At 34.5% G+C, this 23,931-nt stretch overlaps 1 protein-coding gene across 1 annotated transcript in view; it reads right to left on the bottom strand.

Annotated features, from left to right (window-relative positions):
- Positions 1-23,931, bottom strand: part of LOC110093246 (stromal processing peptidase, chloroplastic) — a 111,942-nt gene that overhangs the window by 60,703 nt on the left and 27,308 nt on the right. Inside the window, exons 9-13 of the mRNA XM_028691536.1 lie at positions 15,864-15,965; positions 13,311-13,445; positions 12,286-12,510; positions 11,964-12,167; positions 1,057-1,227 (exon numbers count right to left, since the gene is read on the bottom strand). Coding sequence (XP_028547369.1) covers positions 1,057-1,227; positions 11,964-12,167; positions 12,286-12,510; positions 13,311-13,445; positions 15,864-15,965 — 837 coding nt within the window. The remainder of the gene's footprint in view (positions 1-1,056; positions 1,228-11,963; positions 12,168-12,285; positions 12,511-13,310; positions 13,446-15,863; positions 15,966-23,931) is intronic.

Genomic DNA, 23,931 nt, shown 5'->3' with positions numbered 1-23,931 from the left:
TGCTCACCATTTCTCGTAGCAATTAAGTTGTTACTCATTGATTTTCCTTTTTTCTCAAGCTGGAACTAATCTTTCTTTGGTGGTTCTTCACATCACTCTCTCTTGTTCACTATTTTCCTTTCACATTTCTCACCGATTCTTGTTGTTAACAATAACGCTTCTCATAAGCTTCTACTCCATAAGGCTTCTTGATGTTTCATATTTTCACTTTCTCACTTCACACTACCTCCATCTCTTTGTCCAATTATTCGCTCCTTTCATAACTATTCATGATTTTTATTTATTCTTTCATCACTTTATTATTTATGCCTTTCAACTTTTTTTTGGTTGTCAACTAGCTAAAAATTAATATTATTTAATATATTATTATATTTATTCAAAATAATTATTTGATGTGATTTAAGTTTAGTTAATTAAATGGCCTATTCTATGTATATACGATATGCAAGGTATGAGCAATTTAGTTCATAAAAGTGCCGCTTCACTTTGTGCTCTGCACATCAAAACAGAAAGAGACATTGTGCATAGCACTTAATCCTTAGAAAATACTCATCTTGTCTATCTTCATCATATCCTTCTTTTCACCATTCAAAGTTTTTTGTAGATTTGTATTAGTATGGAAATAAATTTGTAATATTAAATACAATCATAACTAAAAATCTACATTATGCACCAATTTTAAGGAAACATGAAGAATGGTAGACCACCATTTGTATCTCCTGTTCTTCTAAGATTGGGGTTTCAATACCTCCAATCTCTTAGTTTCTCAATTTCCTTTAAGTGTGGTAGTAAGTTAATTGGCTTCCATCATCCATATCTTTTTCATATTTGATACCAGTTTTGCATTCATCACGTAAGATAAAATAAATTTTCATTCATATTTAAGATTAATTGCTTTGTTTCTTTAGATGTTAGTCGATTCCAGACTTTAGATTTCAACAAATACTTTATCTTGAAACATCCCTCAGTAGCAGTGGAGTCGGCATATATAGTTACATTAATGGTGCAACTTTTAAAAAAAAAATAGCATATCAATGTACAAAACATCAGAAATACCTTGTAATTAACAGGAATTCCATTTGAAAGGCAGCGCTGCATGATGCCAGTTTCCTTGTCAAACCGTTTTATCATTTCCACTTCTTTGCTTAAAGAAACAAAAGCGGGCTTACGTTGTAATCTCAAGTCCTCCAGTTCTGACAATGTTATCAACTCTTTCGGCACCTCAAGCTGCAGAAGCAAAAAAGAAAAATTGAAGAAATTATCAGCAACATGATATTCAGCTTTATTGCACACCAGGACCCTAAATAGCGAAGTGGGAATAGTTCTAAACAAACAAGCAAATAAATAGTGAGCAAGCCCACAACATTTATAATGGCATGTTCACATAAAACAGGCATAAATAATTAAACTTGAAGTCATCCCGGAAACATGGATGCATTGCATATCCACTACGGTATATAGATTTTAACAAAAGAAGATGGATTTATCCTTTTTCTCTCCCACTTATCCTAAACCCAACCGCAGCAGAAAGGGAAAAAACCACAACTCAATAAACTACCACCAGAAATACTTTTAATTATCACTAGGCAATGTTCCATTGATATAGTTTTACAGAGGACTTATTTAATAAGGTTATTTGTCTTTTTTCTTTTTTTTTTTGGCAGGGGCTGCTTTTATATTTTAGTTAAGTAGGGTATTTCAGCAATAACAATAGTTGTTATGAGGGGCTTCGGACTCTATTTAAGGACACACCCTCTTGATGTTCTCTCTGCTTTTGGTGAAGATGTCTCGGGTCATCCTGATTTTGGAAATGATTTCCAATTTCAAGAGGAGGGAAGTGTTCTGATGCGGACATCAAATCCTGAAAGGTTTTTCAGAGACGTGGCTGACGATTGACGGCCACAATCGCGCCGATCTACTTTTTAATCTTCATATGTATTTGTTTTATTTAGTTGCTTTATGTATTTTCTTTAGTAGTTTTTCCCATCGTGCCCTTAAGGGTTTTATCGTCTGTACGCCCTAGGGGCAATGTCATCTTTTATTTCCCTTTCATTGTAGAAGGCTATATATAAGCCTCATAAGTTTCTTTTGAGATTAATGAATGAATTACAAAGAAATTTCTGCAACTTGTGTCTTTCGTGAAAGCTTGAGAGCTTTGGAAAGAAATCCCTATGAGAGGGAAACGGATCACCCACAAACCTTGGAAGCGTCCGGGTTCGTGATTCTTTTCTTCCCTACCTTTTCTTTTCTTTTCTTTCCCTTTCCCTTCTCTCCTTGCCGTCAACCAAGGGTTTCGAACCCTTAAACCACTGGCCCTCCACTCTCAACGCAAACCCCACCACCGGCCAACCTCCTTCACCTACTCCATCTAGCCGCCTGCCATCCAAGGTGTCTCATCCCTTGTTTGGTTGATCCACCCAAACCCCACCACCATTTAACCCTAACCATAACCAAGAACTAGCCTTCGGCCACCTCTCCCAATTCCCTTTGCCTCCAAAATTTCAAACCCTCCTCATTACTTTCCTTTTCCACCAAACCTCCTTTGGAAAGCCTTGATGTCAATTAGTCAATCAATTTTGAATTTTGAAATCTTTCCAAATTTAGAATTCTATTTTTGGAAAGTTTTCAGATCCAATCCAAATTAATTTCTAATTTGGTTGGAATTAAATCCTCCTCTCTAATTTGAAGTTCTACATTAAACAAGCATTTAATACATTTCCCAAACCCTTCCCCTCATCCCCATACCGCCGGCTCCTCTCTCCCCTTTTCCCCTCCCACATTAATTCTCTTCTCCATAATTACCTCAATCAAACCACCCAATTATGAACAAGATTGCCCTTTCCCTCCCATTAGTTTGAATTCAAAATTCAAACCCTTGTTCTTTCATAATTAAATCTGAGAATTAATCTCAGAGCTAAGAGAACCAATTACAACCCTATCTGACCTATCCAAAAACCTCTGCCTCAAATTTCTTCTCCTTGGGAGTTTACTAACTGTTGTCCAAGATTCACAGCAAGCCTATTTTTTTGTCCTGCAATTCCAAAAGGTCTTCCTTGTTGTTCAAAGACCTCTCTGACGTGGCAACTACTGCCCAGATTTTCAGGAAGCTGTTTGGGTTGCTGTCTAGAAGTATTTCAAGTGCCGAATTGCTGTCCCGACCCTCATTACTGCTGTCTCGGCATACCTAGCTGCTGTCCAATCATTCTGGTGGACCTCCTATGGTTGTCTCGTTGTTCAGAGGGTTCCCCATCGCCATCCTAAAGGCTCCCAAACATGAAGTTGTTGTCCACTCTTCCTCAAACGCATAAGCGACTACACTGGAGCGCCGTATTTGTCGTTCCCTTGGTAGCTTTTCTTCCTACTCTTATATCTTCTTAATTCACCTTCCAATTGTGTTTATAGTTTGATTCACAATGAGTCTTCTTGATCGCCCCGCTAAAGTATAGTAATTTATGGAGCTGAGTGAGGAATCCTTGCATAGTGATTAATCTTATTATTAGCATAGGAATTTTGTTGAAAACCTCACATATATGCAACGTTAGAATAATTAACAATTTTATGATCTTAGCTTCTACGCATGTGATTTGGCCTTAGCTTATTTTATCACCTTCATGTTTTATCTTATCGTTTAAATCAATATAAGATTTTTGCTTGTTATTGTTTTCTAAAAATTAAGCATCCAAATTTCTTAATCAAATCATATTTGTTGCATTTATGTCCTGCATCATGTTCACAGTGGAGTCTAAGACTCTGCCATCTCCAACAATGATATGAACTGCTATGCTGAGCCATGGGGCTTCAAAAATATCTAGGGACATGCAGGTGGCATTCAAGAAGGGATGCAATTATGCTTAAGAGAAGGGGGAACGAACAGAGGGCATCCACAAACCTTATAGAGTCTCAGCCAGCCAGCCAAAAGGGGTAAGAGCAGCTATACCTGAAGTTGTTAAGAAGACTTGTTCCAGATTATTTATCAATCCAGAACATCAAGAATCCAAGGAGTCTCTAGGAAGGTTGACAAAAGGGAAACTCTGTTTTCTTTTAATTCTATTATCATTGCTAATTCTTGTGTACAGACATTCTACCTATCCATTTTCCTGTTTCCTTGCAGGGAACAATAGTTGCTGAAACCAAGTGCAGGGAACGGCAATGGGATGTCTTCTTGAAAAAATATCAAAAAACTTTTGGTTGGAATATAACCCTCTCCTTGATTTAAGAAAGACTCAAACTTGTTGACTGGATTTATCCAGTCAAGTGCGTAAAAAAAAAAAAAAAAAAAGTTAGTTTAAGGTTAGGAATTCAGTATAGTTTGCAACAAGCTGGATGTATTTAGCAGAAAACGGTCCAGTTGTCAGTTCCTTGGCAAAGAGAAATCTAGTGCTTATATCTTACAGCATGCAAGCAGAGAAAATGTGAAGCGCATTCTCTCAACTAAGATGGCAATCAAGAAGAAAGAGAGATGCAGAACCCTTTTTATCATGTGTTTCAAAAATTATCAGAAGTGGAAAAACCAAATCAAAGATTTCCAAGTAGTATCAAGATTTCAGGATGAAAATTGATATTCTAAATTTCAAGAGAGAATTGAATCCGAATGATTTTATTAATTGATTATATACAAACAAGTGTATATTTGATTGCAAGGAAATACGCATTGATAGGTGAGTATAGCTATTATCCATTATGCTAAAAATGAGAGCTTCTACTTGGTGGGTCAATTTAACTAGGAATAATAAAAGTAAGATAGTTTCATAGGATAAAAAGAAGCAGCTATAAAAAAGACCTTTGTCATCTAATTTTCTCAAGATGCCTTCCACAAGATCCATAATTTTTTGCAGGAGCTACCTATAGAAGAATATATTGTTGAATTGAGCAGCATATATTGAAGTGTTAAGTAATAGAACCATAAAAGCAGACCATAGCAAGGTTCATAGGTGGTTTATGTTCCGCAATCACTAATATGATGTAGCTGCAATAATACTAAATGCTCTTTGAACTTATCAAACTAGCGTTCAAATTTGATAAATGCAACATACTCCAAAGAGCTACCCACCAAGATTGGTATAAGAACTGCACAAAATCAATAATGAAACTTGAGAAAGGACAAACTATTTTCCAGCCCAACATGTTCCATATGATTGATACCATGTTACAATAGTGACAAAATAAGTGATCCCACAAACAAGATCGAAGTTATCAAATGTCTTAGATGTCAAAAGTTGAGTCACATTGCATCAAATTATCCCAATCATCGAGTTATTTCACAAGTAGTAGAAATCCTACAATAAAATGAAGATGAAGAAGAAAAAGCACCAAAACCGAATGCGAGCATTTGATATATTTGAAAGAGAGAAAATTATTTATTGACAATGAGTATTGAGCATTGTTAGATAAAAATTCAAAATGACTTGACCAAACCATATGAGGTGCACCATTAAAGGAAAAGTATGCAATATCACCATTTATTGATAAAGCTGTAAGAAGGTCATGTCCACTAAAAATGCAGAAAATTGAACCTTCCCACAAAAGATCATCTTATGCCTTACAAGCTTTCATGGCTGCGGAAGTAAAATGTAATTAGAGAGGTACAACAATGTTTCGTGCACTTTTTCATTGACAAGAAATTTCAAGATGAAGTATTATGTGATATCATTCTGATGGATGCTTGTCATTTATTACAAGGGAGACCATGGCAATATGATAGGCATGCTATCTATGATGGTTACAAGAATACATAAACTCTAGAATTTAGTCATCAGAAGGTGGTGCTTATGCCCAGCATGATTGAATTAGAAGCTGAAAAACAACATGATCTTCAAGTCCATGTTCATGAGTCATACGATACTTAAAGTTCACCCATGCTCTGATGGTTCTAGAAAAAACTGTGAACAGGTGCCAAAGGAGGACCATCCCTTCATGTAATAATACTAATATGTGCTTTTTTACCAAAAGGTAGGCATGTTAATCTATGATGCACAGACATCGACACGGCATCACGACACGGACGCGAGACACGTCAATTATTGAAAATATAGGACATGGGTTGGACACGATATTATAATTTTTATATTTTAAAAATAGTGTTATTCTTATTAGAAGTAAGAAATAATCAATAAAATAAGAATAAGTCTCCTTACATATTCTTTCTTACTTCACCTTATTAGAAGTAAGAAATATTCAAGAACATAAGAATTAGTCTCCTTCAAATCGAAGAGAATGACATAACTTTATAGATGGCTTATTAATAGGTTCATTTGTGTCATTTTTTTAGTAGGCACTGCTTTTAAATTGTATTCAAGAAGGATTGGACTATTCAAGGAGATACCATCTTGATGTTCTCTCAGTTTTCGGTGGAGCTTTTTCTAAGGTTATCCAAATTTTAGGAAGGGTTTCCTTATCTTTAGAAAAGGTGGAGAGATGCAGGTATTCGTAGCAAAGTCTGGGACTCCACCACCATTGACACCATACTTTGACAAACCTCTCCTATGACTTCCAATGCTGACTAGCAACAATAAGGTTGTTGTGTTGAATTCTAGGGTTATAACAAGCTTTGGGGACTTGCAGGTGGCATCCACAAAGGGTTGCAATTATGTTCAAGGATTGTTGGGCAGAATAGAGAACATCAACAGGCCCAGTAAACTCTTAGCAAATTGTCCAAAAAGTGTAAGAGTAGCTATTCTTGAGGTTGGTTAAGAATACCTGTTCAATGATAATTTATTAATCCAATAAGTCAAGAATCCAAGGAATCCTTAAGACGCTTTATATCCATTTAGCAAATGTCAACATTTGTAACTATTTCCAAGAATGACTCAAAATTTTATCGAGTTGCGTTGCCAAATGTCTTTTAATAGTATCAGCATTAATTGGTGCCTCCGCTAGTTTTGGTATCCCTCGTCTCTAGGAGGCTATTAATTCTCTACACTGCAACACTAAACAAATCTCTTAAAGCTGTATTAGCCCAAACTAATAATAAGGAAAAGAGAATTTCTTATACTATTAAGTAGATGTCTAATTCCTATAGAGATGAATTATGCACCCATTGAGAAATATTGCCTATGCTTAATCATTAATGTCCAAAAGCTTAGGCTAACAAGAAACTCCAGTAAGTTTCTTCATTACAATTTAATTCTAGTATCCTTTTTAATTCCGGTGTATCAAGAATCTACCTATCACTTTTTTTGTTTCCTTGCCAAGATCAATGGTTGTTAAAGCCAAGTGTTGGGAACCACAATAGGATATTTTCTTGAAATAGTTTCAAATAATTTTTGGTTGCAATATAACCCTTTTCTAGATTCAAGAAAGCGCATAATCAAGCAGCTGGATTTATCCATTCAACTGCATACAACAACAACAAGAACATCAAGCTTTTATCCCACAATGTGGGTTGGCTACATGAATTCTTTTTCTCCATTGTGCCCCTGTTAAGAGTCAAATTCTTATTTAAATCTAATAAAGAAAGGTCATTTCTAATATTTCCTAACTAAATTTTTTAGGTCTACCTCTACCTTTATTAACATAAGTCAAATCTAATACATCTACTTTCCTGGTCATCAGAAGGCCGCGTTTTACGTGACCAAATCATCTAAGACAACACTCTCTAATCTTATATTTCACTTGAGGTACTCTATCCTTTTCATGTATATACTCATTTCGTATCATATCTTTTAAGTGTAAAGCCACTCCACCTACGCATCCTCATCTCTACAACACTTAACTTAATATTATGGTTCTCTTTTAATGGCCAATATTCCGCACCATAAACATTGCAAGTCTCACCACAACCTCATAGAATTTTCCCTTAAGTTTGAGAGGGACATTTCTATCACACAACAAGCTCGATGCATTCTTCCACTTCAACCATCCAACTTGAATTCTATTAATAATATCCCCATTTATTTCAACATCACTCTAAACAATAAACCCAAGATATCTAAAACGTATACTTATTTAATGACTGGATCGTCCAAAGTCACAATTCATTCAACTACATGTATAAGAAAAAACATTGGATGAATTGGGAATTCATAATAGTTCGCAACAAGCTGGATATGGCATATATAAACTAGTTCAATTGAGAGTGTTGTAACCACTAACAATTTGAGAGTTGGAGCGGCTCAAGATAATAGTGATTAGATTCTAGAATTTCAAATCATGGAAGTGTTTCTAACTTCATTGTCTAGCATCATTAGTTAAAAGTAATTCCAATTTTTATGGTAAACAAGATCGTCCAAAAATTTTATAAGTAATTCCATTGCCCACACCTAATTTTGTAAATAAAAAATCTAATTGTTAATTAGTTAAAAGTTGATTAGCAAACCGTTCTAGTAAAAAGTGTTAAAAACTATGGTTAATTAGTGAGTAAGTTTATATTCTATAAATAAAATATTTGGGTGAAGGATGGGACATGAAAAATAAGAAAATGTGATACCCTTTTTCTATTTATTTATTTTTTTCTTTATTTGAGGAGTGATAGCACAACTAAATGTTCTAATTAGGACTAAGGATCCTATCATTAGTGCTTTCATTGATAGATTTTTCGTCCCCACAATTTCCATCTTGTGCCCTGCAATGAAACAATAAGACATCCAAGAATTCAGATGCCGTAACACCCCTGTCCACAACTCCACTTCGATTCCACCATCATGATCTTTGTAATCTCCATTAGATATATGATCACTTCTGAATAATCATAAAAAAACTAACTCCATTCAAACCGGCCCACTATCCATATCCGCTAAAGAAATAATGATGTTCCTACACTACACATTGTTGTATTGCTAGAAAAAGCAACTCACTACAGACTCCACCTAACACACGCTTAAGAAAATATCATCCCACCTTAATAAAACAATACCATTCAAGATTGTGCATCCAAGCTCTGTCCATGTCTCAAAGTTCCAGAAGATTATCCAATAATCGCATATCATAGTTCCATGACCGAAACTCAATGTTGAAAATCAACAATATAAGGGGTGATTAGTTAAAAAAAGTTTGAGTAATAAAATATTATTGTAATTAGTGTTGATAGGAATGATTAATTAGTAAGTTTGTATTCTATAAGCACGACATTTTGGGTAGGATGAAATGTGAAGATTAACAAATGAGCTCCCCTTTATCTATTTAATTCTCTTTCTTTAATTTGGACTAATAGAGTAGCTTGAACTGCTCTAATTAGATTGAGGCTCCGAATATGGGTGTTTTTATTGAGATATTTGTCCTCGCTGTAATTTTAGTAGCATGTCCTGAGAAATAGGAATACGCCAAAGAATCAACATTGCAGAAGGCCTTCGTTCATAACTCCAATCTAATTCCACCATTATGGTTTTTCTCTGATCTGCACTTAGATATTGATCTCTTTTCCACAAGAACTGCAACCATCCAACTTTGTTCAAACCAGCTCAACATCTTGATTCAACAACCTAGAAAATAATGGTGTTCCTGCACAATGGCATTGAATTGCCTGAAGAAAAACCTCCCCTTCACCTCCCACGCTGTATAGAAATTTGGTTGCACCTTACAAACACAATTTCATTCAATCTTGCAATGATCTAAGATCCTTTCCACAAGATCATTCAATGATCTCATATGTAGTTCCATTGTCAAGACATGAATATGTTGCTTCAACCTGGTTTAGTTGATTCTATAAAAGACAACTGGTTCCATTATTGGGATAAGATAGATTCCTTCAACTCCTCAACCTTGTGAAGAACATCTCCAATCACTCTAGAATCATGCTCATCCAACTATTTTTATTCCAAGTTTGTCTACTCCATCACAAAGTTGGGCTCCAACAATACTTCAAATCCCATTGCGCCATTAAGAACTCATAATCAGACATCAAAGAAATATCTTACCAAGAAATTTGCCGCCTACTACTCATCATTCCATTGCAGCAACTTCCTTGATTCCAATAGCTTGTTCGATTTAGCAAAAATTACAAATGCACTAAGTTCAACATTGATTTTCACAACAGTCCAGATACATTAATTCCGACAATAGCACTCCCTTTTTGAGCAACGATTTTGCATCTAGATCAACAACTCATCACACCCTATTTTCTGCATTTTCAAGCCTCGCATCTTTCTAATTGCAGCATCCACCACACGTTTGCCCAACAGTGATTCATTTGGTGTGATTTCATTTTCTCCAAGAAATGTAGAAATTCAGTAAGCAACGTCCTTGGTAAAAATAATTCAAAAAAAAAACATGAAGAATATTGGAGAAATTGTAAGAAAATATTAGATAAAACCAAAAAAAACAAATTTTATCAATCAACTTGATCATACATGACATCTCTCAAGTCTCAACATCTAATTCAGATGAAAAACAAATTGGTGTGAAATTTAAATCGCAAACCAATAATCAAACAAGATTGATGAGCAATTCAAGTACGTTCATGGAGTAAAATTCATCTCTGCTATTACCTCATGAATTCAAGAATAATTAAAATAGAAATTTCTTTTTTCAATGGGGATAATCCAAAAGAATGGTTTGTTAAGGTTGATCAATTCTTTTTGTAACATAATCTATTTAACGCACAACATTTTAATGTCCTCGGTTTATACAGATGGTGCGGCATTATGTTACTACCACTTGATTTCTTCGAACTAGAACTTTAGTTATGGGAATTCTTCTAAGCAAAAAATACCACAACAATTTTACTCACCTCAGGAGATCATCAAACCAAATCTTGGAGATCATACTGCACAAAATGAGGATCACAATATTGCAAGTCCATTTGCTGAAGAAATTATAGACGGTGTGGATGAACAAAATGTAATGGAGTAACAACAAGTGCATAAAATCGTTTCTTGATTTCTACAACAATTAAACTACTTGTCCCTTTGGGTTTGCCTTAACAGATAGCTGAAGAATTCAAACATACTACGTTTCTGGGCAATCGTTGATAGGAAGGAGAAAAGTCAGCCGTGGAAGGAAATCAAGACAAGCTAACATCCAAACACAGAACTAAACCACCTTCCAATGATTCATTACCATTAGGGTGGAAATCCTACCAGCAGTTTTTAGTATCTCATATTGCCAAACAGTGAGAATTGATTAGAACAGCAAGGCTTTAAAAATCAGTGAATATTGTAAATGTTTCTTATAATCATGAAGCTATTTTTTTATTTATCATGAAATGTTGTTTAGTATCATAAGAGTCTTGGGAACTGTGCAATTTTTTTTGGCAAACATATTCTTCGTAGTTTCTTTGTCCTACATTATCAGTTGTCAAGTCCTGGCAATCAATGTTTTCTTTTGCCAACTTCTTCGTTCCTCTGGTGCACAAGAAATTCTGCTTAAGAAATTGTGGTTACATGTTTGTTCACCACCTCCAATTGATTGACTAGGATGTCCGACCTTGAGGACAAAACCATTGTGAGAGGGAGAGTAATGTTGTAAATTCAAAACATAACTGATAATTATTCAAAAGGTAATTAGTAAACCATTCTTGTTATTAGTGTTAAAAAAAATGATTAATTGGTGAGACTTTGTATTCTATAAATACCCCATTTCTCTCCATTTGGGGAGAGAAAAAGATATGAAGAATAATGAATGAGTTCCTATTTCTCTATGTAGTTCTATTTTCTTTATTTTGGGGGAGACAAAGCAACTTGAAATGTTATTAAGATCGAGAATCCTATGCCTTTTCATAACTAAGTATTTTCAATATTTGTATTGTGTCATCCATCGACGGATGTAAGGATCTCCTAAATTGATAATTATTTTCAAAACTTCACAAATGCTCAAGAATGCCAGCTATTTGTGAGCATAGTTAAGCTGCAAAGACCAGAATACTGTGGAAACCTGCCATGATCCACTCAATATTCAAAACACTCGTGGCCATAACACTAAGCAGCGAAAAAGAAAGAATAACCCTCATCGCTTTGCAGATGTTGAAATGACCAAATACTGAAAGCAGGTGAGTTTCTGGTGCAGAGCGCAATATATAATGGGAGGAAAACCTCAGGCTCTGCATGTATTGGTTCCTGAAGGCCTGCTTTTATGGCATCAACAATTTCCTGTGAATCGATCTTAAACTCAACTTCTCCAACTCCTTCACTATGCACTCTCTTTGGAACACAAGCAACAATAGCTGCAGAAAGTGGTGCAGTAGACTTTCCAAAGTCAGAAATGAACTCCAACACCTCCGCACCAACAGAGTTAACCTGCAACATGAAATTATCAATTATACATAGAGAAAGACTTCATGGTAAAAAAAAATTTTGCCTAGGAAATTTAACAACCAAATGAAAATGATATAAAAGAAAGAGCCACAAAAGTTACTTCTTCTAAAGTAACAGTTTCTGCAACTGCAACTAAGCATTCATGGCCCTGCCTTTGATCCATTACTGTATGGCTAAGTGCGTCACTCTCCATAATAAAATCCAGATTATCAACAGACGGAACGTTATCAATCATCGCAGCTAATTGTTCACTGTCTTTGATCAGTGCATCCATATAGCGAGTCAGTTCTCCTTTTGTTACACCAAACTCTTTAAGCCTTCGGACCTGTCATGAGGCAAATTAATCAGAGAGATTGAACGAAAACAATATTCTACATCAAAATGCATTCAAGAGAATACTGCTACCATACAAATGATTAACATATATAGCACAAAACAATCTAGAAAGATTCAAATAGCCTTCGGATGCCTGTCATTAATAACGTTCAACAGAAGGTACCTTGTTGGAAAGGTATCTCTCTAGAGGTGGAAGACATGCCCATCAGCTCTAACCTTACTTCTGACCCACTCTTTTACTTTTCTTATTTCAGGATTCCTGAGTGGGTTATTTGAAAAATTAACTCTATTTAAAAGTAGTTCTGGCATGGTAATATAATTAATAAGGCCTTCACAGGCTTCACTAGGTTAAATGGAAATTCACTATCATCAAAAATGCCAAGACCTCTATTAAATTACAATTAGAAATTCATTTGTTATCTAAGAACAATAGAGGCATTGGCATTTTGGATCTTACATTATTCAATATTTCTCTTTTAGATAAATGGATGTAGAAATCTATCAAGTAAACAATATCTTTCTAGATGCCGGACTTATTCATTGGAAGCATATAAACAATTGTAGTCTAATGAATTTTTGAAGTAACTCTACTACACATTGTTTCTCGTTCATAAAGGAGTACGGTGGTGCTTTCAGACATTCTTCGCCAAAATAACTTGGAAGCTAATTAATAGAAATATGTCAATTATAGCATATGAAAGAATGTAAACAGAACAATAATAAAATCAGAGAATGTTTCAAGCAGATGAATGTCATACAATGCATCTCAAAAGAACCAAGACCACAGACCTCCTGAACAGCAACTTTAATGGCACTTTGCCAGTTTTTTGGTTCAGCAGTCACCGTAAGAGTAGTAACTGTGCACCCTTCTCTGCCAGAATCACTATGATCTAACTCAATTGATGTGAAAGGAGGATTTGAACTCTGCAAATAATTAAAAAAAATAAATCTAAAATTAATTTGCATAGACTACAAAATGACGAATCAACTTCAATTTAAAGCAAAAAGTAATCAAAAAATGTGGAGTTCAAGACAAGATAATGCACAAATTAAAACAAGAAAATAATTTCTATTGTCATACCCGATAAAGCTTCAACTGCGCATAATGCAGGCAGTTTCATTTAAAACGTAGGGTCATAGCCCATAGAAACTGTTAACTAAGTTCACAATATGATCTTCATTGTTTTCCAAATGAAATCATCAGCAATTAACTAATTTTCAGGAAATAGTTGTTTATTGAAACAGTATATCAAAACATATATGTCTATATCAACTAAGACCCCAGACAGATCATGTGAAAGAAGAAACTTAGAAACTAAAAACCTCAAAAAGAAAAAAAATATATTGAGTTAAGAAAATGAATAGATGCAGCACAGCTGATGAAAAACAAGATATAACCTTGTTAATCGAACATGATTATTTGACATTTTATGCAAAAAAAAACCAATTTTTTTAAATTAGCATAATATGCAAAAAAATATTAATAAGAGTACACGTTTTAGATATCTTGGATCTGTTGTTCAGAGTGATGGTGAAATAGATGGAGATATTATCAGCAGAATTCAAGTTGGATGGTTGAAGTGGAGGAATGCATCGGGCTTGTTATGTGAAAGAAATGTACCCCTCAAACTTAAGGGAAAATTCTATAAGATGGTAGTGAGGCCTGCAATGCTTTAAGGTGCCGATGTTGGCAATTAAAAGAGAAGCATAATACTAAGTTAAGTGTGGCAGAGATAAGGATGCTCAGGTGGATGAGTGCCTTTACCCTTAGAGATAGGATACGAAATGAGCATATACGTGAAAAGGTTGGAGTAGCTCCAGTAGAAGATAAGATTAGAGAGAGTCGCCTTAGATGGTTTGGTCACATAAAACGGCGGCCTTCCGATGACCCGGTTAGGAGAGTAGAGGTATTAGATTTGACTTATGTTAAGAAAGGTAGGGGTAGACCAAAAAATACTTGGTTAGAAAATATTAGGAATGACCTTTCTTTATTAGATTTAAATGAGAATTTGACTTTTAATAGGACACAATGGAGAAAAAGGATTCATGTAGCTGACCCCACGTAGTGAGATAAAGGCTTGATGTTATTGTTATTGTTGTTGAGCATAATATTAAAAAAAAAAAAAAAATTTACTCCGACTTCCTTGAGATTTAAGTTCAATTATAGGCTTTACTGAGACAATGGTTAAAAGGCATATGTTTCTCTTAATCTATGTAAGCCAACGTTCAAAAGTAAAATAAGAATAGTAATGTCAAAAACAATATTTAGCACGGAAACTTTCAGAGGATCATTGTATCCCAGAAGAAATGCCAAGCATAAGAATGCTTAGAAATTTCATGCACGTGTTAAATATGATTGCTTATTTTTTGAGATAACATCAGGTAATTTTGCACTCTCCAAGTGCATAGCTCTGAAACATTTTGAATATAAATTAAAAATAAATCACACCTCTAAGCCACTAGGATTCCAAATCATTAATTTTTCTTCTTTCAACTTCCTGATTTTCTGAAAAATTCTTGCCTAACACCGTTTTTTCCAATTAGCATAATTCTTAACTATAATGGTTGTAAATATATATTTGTTTTCTTTCAGGCAAGAAATGCTACTTATAAAAAATTAAGCATAGCATTAATGCATAATTTCCCTAGGAATTTGAAATCTAAAAGATTTTCAAGCATATTATCATGATTCATTCTGTCCACATCATGTCAGGTTCAAGCCCCTCTACATATCCAAGCTTCATAGCATATAATAAAAAGAAAAATAAATCTTTCAGAACAAGTTGGCATGCTTATTGTAAAATAAAAATCACTCATGGAACCAATTCGATTTGAATCTTTTTTATGTTTGGAGATTTTTTAATAATAATATATAAGTGTTATATATATATATATATATATATATATTTCTTACTAGACTAATTGGTGATTTTAATACTAATCTGACATGATACTTTATAATTCCCTGCTAATGCATCATCGAGGCATCCATCTGATGAAACATCATCCCTTGCATCACCTCTGTATAATAGTTTATAATTATGATCCATGGCATATGATAATATGTCATTTCTTCTTTTCATGGCAGTTAGTAGCTTAAGGATTCGGGTTATACATGTTGACATCTAATTGTATATTCAGATCCTCTTGTACAACTGATAATTTGCAGTTACATGGACCTAGAATATTTCCAACAGCTCTTAAGCAACATGTAAGCTGCATGCATTCACGATACTAGAGAATAATAGAAAAATAATGATAATAACATTCCGAATGCAGTTCAAGAATATTGCTCCGCATTATCAAAATAAAATACGAAATGAAAATTCAGGTAAAAATTACCTTATATCTGGTGTTTATTCTAAAATGCAGAGCTGATAAAAATATTCTCTTCATCAAGACGGTTCTCAAATCACCATATGATCGAACAGAGTTTACAGGTATCTGTCAAGTAATCAAAAAGAGTGAAATAATTTCCCAAACTCAAATCATCTTTATCAGAAAATCTTCAAGATGCTAAGGGAAATTAGAATTTCCATAAATATGCGATTTCTATAATTTCTATAATGTGATGGTCATCAATGTTGAAGACTGAATAAACATATATGCTTCCGCACAAAGATTTAATCACATCTTTCAAATACATCAAAACCTAGCCTAACAACTATAAATAAAATTGTGATCAAGCACTTATTAAAACTAGTAACTAACATTCATACTTAGCAAGAAAAGGTTCTACGATATCAAATAAAAAATTATATATTAGAATAATTTCAGGGTTGAACTAGATAAGCAAACTTCATAGAGTTCATTTATTACTGACTTCATCTCCCGTACAGATTACTTGTTATAAAAGATTATTGCAAAAATATCTTCCAAGAAACCTTTTGTATAATTATTATTTTGAAGTAAAATATATCATCAGGCAAATAGTGAGCCGAATCCTATTTAAAAAGGTCAAACAAACAATAAGAAACTATACATAAATTTAAATTGATTTTGCCAACTCGAATGATCATTAAAAAGTGCAGAACCTTTCCAAATGACTTTAAAGAGGAATTGAATGCTTATAATTGGGGAAAAAATAACTAAACAGTAAGGTAGGACTTTTAACAACAGTACTTGCCCAATCTTGAGACCACTAATACAAATTTATACAGACAAATGTTGAAACCAATAATACAAAAGAAAAACATAGAAGATGTCAGATGGAACTGGTGAATTTCTCCTAGTTTTGATCTCTAAATCATTAAGTTTGCATAGCACGAATGTAAGAGATCAATGAAATCAAGAACACATATTATGTTAGACAAATTCACAATGTTTGAAACCTTTCTCTGGGTTGATATTTTCTTTTCAAGTTGTACTCCCAATATAGTTCTAAATTTTAAGAAATAAAAAATCAAAACAGGAAGAGAGGATGATGTTGAAAGTAGAAACATTGTTTATTTACTTCTTTTTTACTAAGATTCAAACCTTAGAACTCTGCATTTAAGGTTAAATATAATGCTACACAACTATAAGATCATGCTTTTGCTCAGTCAACTTTAAAATCTTCCAAGTCACAAGGACAATTAACATTCCCATCATCATGAAAATATGGGTTTCCAACATCTTCAACCCCAATATCTTTATTCATTAGTACTTAAAGAAAGCACAACAAATGATGATGGCATGAACTTTTATTGTTTCAGCCTAGAAATTACGTTTACAACCAACAACAGCAACAAAAGGAAGAATGTAAATCATTACAATACAATAAGCTATGCTAGAACATTGTTCTGTTATGTTTCGGATTTCAATTTTACATTTTTATATTAATTGTTTGTCTCTATAATTTTTACTTTCTGAAGGTTTTTGTCAGAAATGATGTAGAGGGTCACAGGATCTAGGGTTTACTGATGCAAACTTAGAATTGGATGCACAAAAGATCCAAATTTACAGTCCACCAATAGTTCAGACATTTCTATTGAGAACAACCATGACTAAAGCAAAAAAGATAAGGGCTTAAGGCTTTAATGTAATCCAACTGAAATAGGAAAAAACTTGGTCAATTCACCTTGTGTTTGAACACAAGTAACAGTTCCTGCATACATATCTTTAATGACTTGAATATCAACATTATTAACCTCTTTCTGATTTAGAACTCTCCATAGCACTTCTCTTGGAGCTTTATCATATACTTTTTCTAAATCAATAAAAATCATATGTAGATCCTCCTTATTCTCTCTATACTTCTCCATCAAACCACTCAATAAATGTATAGCTTCCATAATAGACCTACCCAAGGTTTTAAATAGCGAAATCGGGAATCGAGACGTTTTTTCTAAGCGAGGCGAGGCGTAAGCCTCGAGGCAAATCGAGGCGTAAGCCTCAAAACGATTAAAATAAATTAATTTAAAATTATAAATAATAACAAAAAATAACAAAATATTATGTCAACTATGAATTTGAAGATTTGTTTCAAGATAATATTACTGGAATATAAGATTTAAAATAAACTCACTTAAAAATAAAACATCCCTTTAGGATCAAGACCCAAAGCAGGCTCATCATCACTTTGATTGTCTTCAGAAGAATCTTCATAATTAATGTCAAAGTCATCCTCCAACTCTTCTTCATGTATAATATTTTTTCTTTTATCTCCTATATCAGTTAATATTTCATAAGCTCTAAAATGAAACAATAGTAACATACAAAATAATTCATTATTTTTAAGAATACTTTTAAATTTTTTTGAAACTCCAATCTCACTTTGTTTCTTTCTTTTATATACTTGGGTAGTTGCTTCATTGTCTTCTTCATTGACATGACTTTCTCCTTCTGCTTCAACTTCAAATACATCAGCATTCTTAGGAGTAACCCATTCATCATCAGATTGTATCTCATCAACAAACAAAGGGTCAATTTCATTCTCAATATTTCCTTGATTTTGCAATTTGAGATGTCTCACTTTCAATTTTTTGTTATACATAACATAAACTAGTTTGTTCATTCGATCTGCCGCCAATCGATTTCTTCTCTTTGCATGAATTTGATTGAAGATACTCCAATTACGCTCGCATGCAGAAGCCGAACACGTTAGGCAAAGAACTTTAACTGCAAAAGCTTTCAATTCAGAAACATCATCTCCAAACTGAGCCCATCAACGTTCTACATGAATACAAACATAGTATTTTATGAATATCGGTTGAAGTAGAATACTTAAATATAAATATTAACATTAAAATTATAAATACTCAAACTATAAACATACTAGGAGATCGTGTTTTGTAGCATGCTTGTGCTTCCCTAAATCCAAACATTCTCTTCTTCAAATGAAAATCCTCAAGTTGATCATTCACTTTGAGGTAGTCTTCTTCAGAAATAAGTCTGTCCATACATGCATACAAACCAGTTTTCACCTTTTTGTCAACATGAAAATCCTTATCATAATGAAATTGGGGAATTAAATAGTACGCAGCAGCATGTAAGTGTTTGTGTAATTATCGATCCAACTTTTCATCTATAATATCCCATATTTCATTGTAGACACTTTCTTGACCTCCCAATTCTTTTGTAATGTCTTCTTTAGCCCTATTCATTACCTCATAAATAAATCTCATAGCCAGGACCCTCTCACCATCAACCATTCTAAGCACCTTTACTAATGGTCTTGTTGTCTTCAAAGCATAATTTGTACTGCGACAAAATGAATAGTCTTTCATAACAATCTTTTAACTTATTTTCCTTCTTGTTTTTTGGCCCGTGAACTTTTATCCCACTCTTCAGAAGCAAACATTGCTTCCAAAGGTTGTCTTAACTCCTTGAATCTCTGCAATGTTAAATATGCAGTAGCAAATCTTGTAATAGCGGGTCAAATAATTTCTTTGTTAGTGAATTTTCTCATCAAGCTGAGTACCCAAGAATGATTGTATATAAACTTACTAACGAATTTGGCCTTCAATATGGCTAATTTATGTTGAGGCAACTGTCCCGGAATCCCATTTTCATAGATGAATCTGGCGATATCCAAACAAACTCTGTTGCTGAGTTCTTTTGTAGCTATCGGAGGCTGAATATCCTGAGTATTTATGTTTTCGTCGTTATCAATATTTAGCATAAATCTATCCATGGGCCCCCGACTGCCTCGGTCAGAAGAAACTAGATGGCTTCCAGTACTTGAACCTTCATGCTGTGATCCATAGTAAGAAGAGTTTCCTATCATCTCTTCCATATTTTTTTGTGTGACCTCCTTTGTGGTGGCAAACTTCTTTAAAATAATTTGTATACTCCTTTTTCACCTCATCAGGAACTTTTGCATATGGCCCCACATTGACATGAGTGCAGGCTAGATGATCCTTCAACTCTTGACGCCACCAGTTATGCGTTTCTCATAGAAATTACATTTCATGTAAATATATCCCTTCTTTGCACCTTCGCCTGACATTTGAACTTGAGTTACATATTTCCATGCAGGATCTTTCCTTCTTATGCCACTAGTCATGCTAACAATAGGACATATTTTAACAATTATTTGTACTACAAATAATAAAACAACATGAATACCAAAATATACCAGTCTACCAAGAGTCCAAGGGGGCGCTGCACCTGGTGGGGTTCGACCTGTATCGAGCATGTACTGGCTCGGTACCGAGCGGTACTGGCTCGGTACCGAGCGGTACTGGCTCGGTACCGAGCGGTACTGGCTCGGTACCGAGCGGAACTGGCTCGGTACCGAGCGGAACTGGCTCGGTACCGAGCGGTACCGAGCATGTACTGAGTGGTATCGAGCATGTACTGAGCGGTACCGAGCTTGTACCTGCTCGGTACCGAGCATGTACTGAGCGGACGAATGAAAGAAAGCCAAATCAGGAGTTATTCAAGCTTTCGTTACTACATGTCAAAGTCAAGGCCACAACACCGCGTACCTGCTATTCCGACCTAACCGATGCCTGAACGTTTCCTGCACTCACAACTTCAGCTTCGTTTCTTTCCCTACGTCGTCTCCTTCCGACTTCGTCTCCTACACTCACGGCTTCGTCTCCTTCCCTCATGGTTTCGTCTCTTTCCCTCACAGCTTCAATTCTCATAGGAAGCCTTAATCCTATACGCGAATACACGAACACGAATCGGCTGCGTCGTATTTACATATATATCGAAGAAAAAATTTCGAGGCGATGCCTCATACTGCCTCGAGGCGTTACGCTCTAATGCGTACGCCTCGTGCGAAAAAATCGTAGGCTTCGCTGGATGGTTCGAGGCATAAGCCCTGATACGCATGACTTCCGCCTCGACTTGAGGCGTGACTCAATGCGGACGCCTCGTCCGCTTTTTTAATGGTTGGACCTACCTGGCATGAATCAAAATTGATTTTGAAAAACATTAGTGTCACGCCACAACCTACGCTCCATAACTCTCTACCAAATTTTAAAGCATGACACATTAACTTAATTCCTCTATAATTCGCACAATCTTGTGCATCACCTTTATTCTTAAAAATAGGAACCAACACACTTATTCTCCACTCATCTGACATGAATTCAAATTGATTTCGAAAAACATTTGTGTCACGCCATAACCTATGCTCTATAACTCTCCCCCATAATTTTAGAGTATGACACATTAACTTAATTCCTCTATAATTTGCACAACCTTAGTACATTAACTTTATTTCATCACCTTCATTTTTTTAAAAAAGAACCAACACACTCATTTTTCACTCATCTGACATCTTTTTAGTCTTCAAAATAATATTAAAAAAATTTAGTAAGCCAAAAAATCCCATCATCTCCTAAGCATTTCCACACCTCTATTAGAATATCATCAGATCCAACAGCTTTTCCACACTTCATTTTCTTTAAAGCCTCTTTAACTTCCGTTTTACTAATACGACAATAAAAGCAAAATTTTCTATTTACATTTAGGGTGCTAAGATCACTAAAGTCAATTGCATTATTATAATCTTCATTAAAAGTATAACAAAATATCTCGTCCACTTTTGTTGAATATATTTTTCTAATAAAAAGCATTTTTTATATTTATCCTTAATACACTTCACTTAAACTAAATCCTTACTGCTCCTATCTCTTTGTTTAGCTAACTAATACATACATATTTCGCCCTCCTTAATATCTATATATCATTAAAAGCAAAAATCTTTGCATTGCAAATTGATTTCTTAGATTCCTTACGTGACTCTTTATATATTTCTCAATTATCAAAGTTTTTATAGCTAAACTAATTTTTATAACTAATCTCATTTTTTATATTTTATTGCACATTTTGATTCCACCATCAACTATTTTTACTATTAATAATTTTTTCCTTTGATACTCCAAGCACATCTTTTACAACATTCTTAATATCACTAACTATTTTTCCCCACATAACATTAGCTTCCTCAAACAAAGACAATTTTAAAATCTAGAATCTTACTCTCAAAAATATTTTTGTTAATATTTTTAAATTCCCTTAATTAATCCTAGAACAACGTTTTACATTATTTTTAAAATTTTGTCCCTTCATCTTAAAGTCCAAAACTGATGCAGGCAAAAAGAGGGGTCAAAACATCTTCGGTTCTTTGGTCTTTTGGGATGTTGTTACTTATCGGGTTAGGCCTTGGCTGCTTTGGTTTTGAGCTAAATTCTTGGGAGCTACTTAATTTTAGCTCATTAATGCTTGAGCCAATATTAGCTCATTAATTTGAAAATGTATTCTTCTTGTAAGCTCATTAAGTGGAGTTGAATCCTTGCCTTTTCCCCTTCTTTGTGTCTCCTCGGTTTCTCCCCTGGTGCTATTACCCGTGGCTGCCTCCTTCCCACTTGTTGGGTGCTGGTTCCGGTCCCTGTGCTGCCCCTTCGGTTCTCCCCTGGTGATGTTTCCCGTGAGCTGTTCCTTCCCCTTTTGCCCCCTTGGTTTCTCCCCTGGTTGGTTGTCACGTTGCTGCTTTTCTTGGGTTCTGTGTGCCTTTTCAACTGCTGTTTTGGAATGATTTCTGGACTATTTCTGTACAGAAATCTGGACTGAACTTTTGGACTTCAATTTCCTCTTTTAATAGGTTTAATTGGAAATAATTGGGGTTGTTTGGCTGCCCTCTTTTCTCATATAAATATAAGGTGTTTTGTATGTTTTAGAGAGGAGAAATTATTCTGTGCGGAATCCGGTTATAGAGCTGTGTTCGGATGCTTACATGAAAATTTAAAAATCCGCGATATTTATTTGACTTGCGTATTGATTGAGTATTTATTGCGTATTCGTTGCGTAAAATGAGCGTATTGATTGAGTATTTATTGCGTATTCGCTGCGTATTTATTGAGTATTTGTTGCGTATATGTTGCGCATTTTCTGCTTAATTATTGCTTATTTGTTGTGGATTTTCTCTTCGTCTGCAGTAAGTCCGAAAAGACAAACGGGTCGGGTAAGAAGTCAAATGAATATCCTAACTTTCCACGTACGCACGCCACGTTTAATGATTTTACTGGCATCCGAACACAGCTCTATAACCGGATTCCGCGCAGAATAATTTCTCTTTAGAGAGAGTTATGTCGTTGATTTTTGGACATAAAAACCTTAGGGTTTTTCTTCTTTGAGAATAGCTTGCGAGCTATGTACCCTATCTCTTCTCCTCTCTATAGCTTACGAGCTATATTTCATCTCGGCTTCTAATCTCTTTCTTCTCGCCGCAAGTGACCACCCCACCTGTACCTTTCTTCTCGACGAATGCAAGCTTCTTTAGGTGTCTTTACTTTGTTGTTTATAAGCATCAAGAGTTGTAAGGTGTTTGTTTTATTTTCATAAATTTGTAAGTCTTTTATCTTATAAAAAGTTGTATTTTGTCATATTTAGTCTATTTTTGAAAATTTGGTGTATTTTTTATTTCCTAGGAAGCGTGTTTTCTTTTGCTTGCAAAAATTAGGGGTCGTCCTAATTTTTGCACGCATCAAAAACTAATAAACTATGTTTGGTACATAAACTTTCACACCAAATAACTTCACAATCTTTGCAATCTAAATGATATATTTTTCTTTTAAAAAAATAATCAATTTGAGTTTTACTATATCCATTCTTGATGAGGTGTTCATCTCTTTTCATAAATAAGGTATTAATAATTACAAAATCATAAGCTAAAGAAAAATCTAATATGGTCTTACCACCTTCATTAGTTGCTCCAAAGTCATAGCCACTATGAATGCTTTTAAAATCATCTACCTCTCTACCAACATGTCTATTTAAATTTTCTCCAATAAAAACTCTTTTATCGAGAGACATTATTTATATTAATTTCTTTCTAGGTCATTCCAAAATTATAATTTTGAACACATATCCAAACCTACTTGAGGAGCATAAGCGCTTATTATCAAGTGCTAAATACAAGCTCACAGTAGTATAAAGAGAAAGCTTCTGCCAACAGTGGTCATCAAGGCTTGCA

This window comes from Dendrobium catenatum, unplaced genomic scaffold, assembly GCF_001605985.2.
Source record: "Dendrobium catenatum unplaced genomic scaffold, ASM160598v2 original_scaffold_4717, whole genome shotgun sequence".
NCBI lineage: Eukaryota > Viridiplantae > Streptophyta > Magnoliopsida > Asparagales > Orchidaceae > Dendrobium > Dendrobium catenatum.
This window is presented reverse-complemented; position numbering and strand designations above follow the sequence as displayed.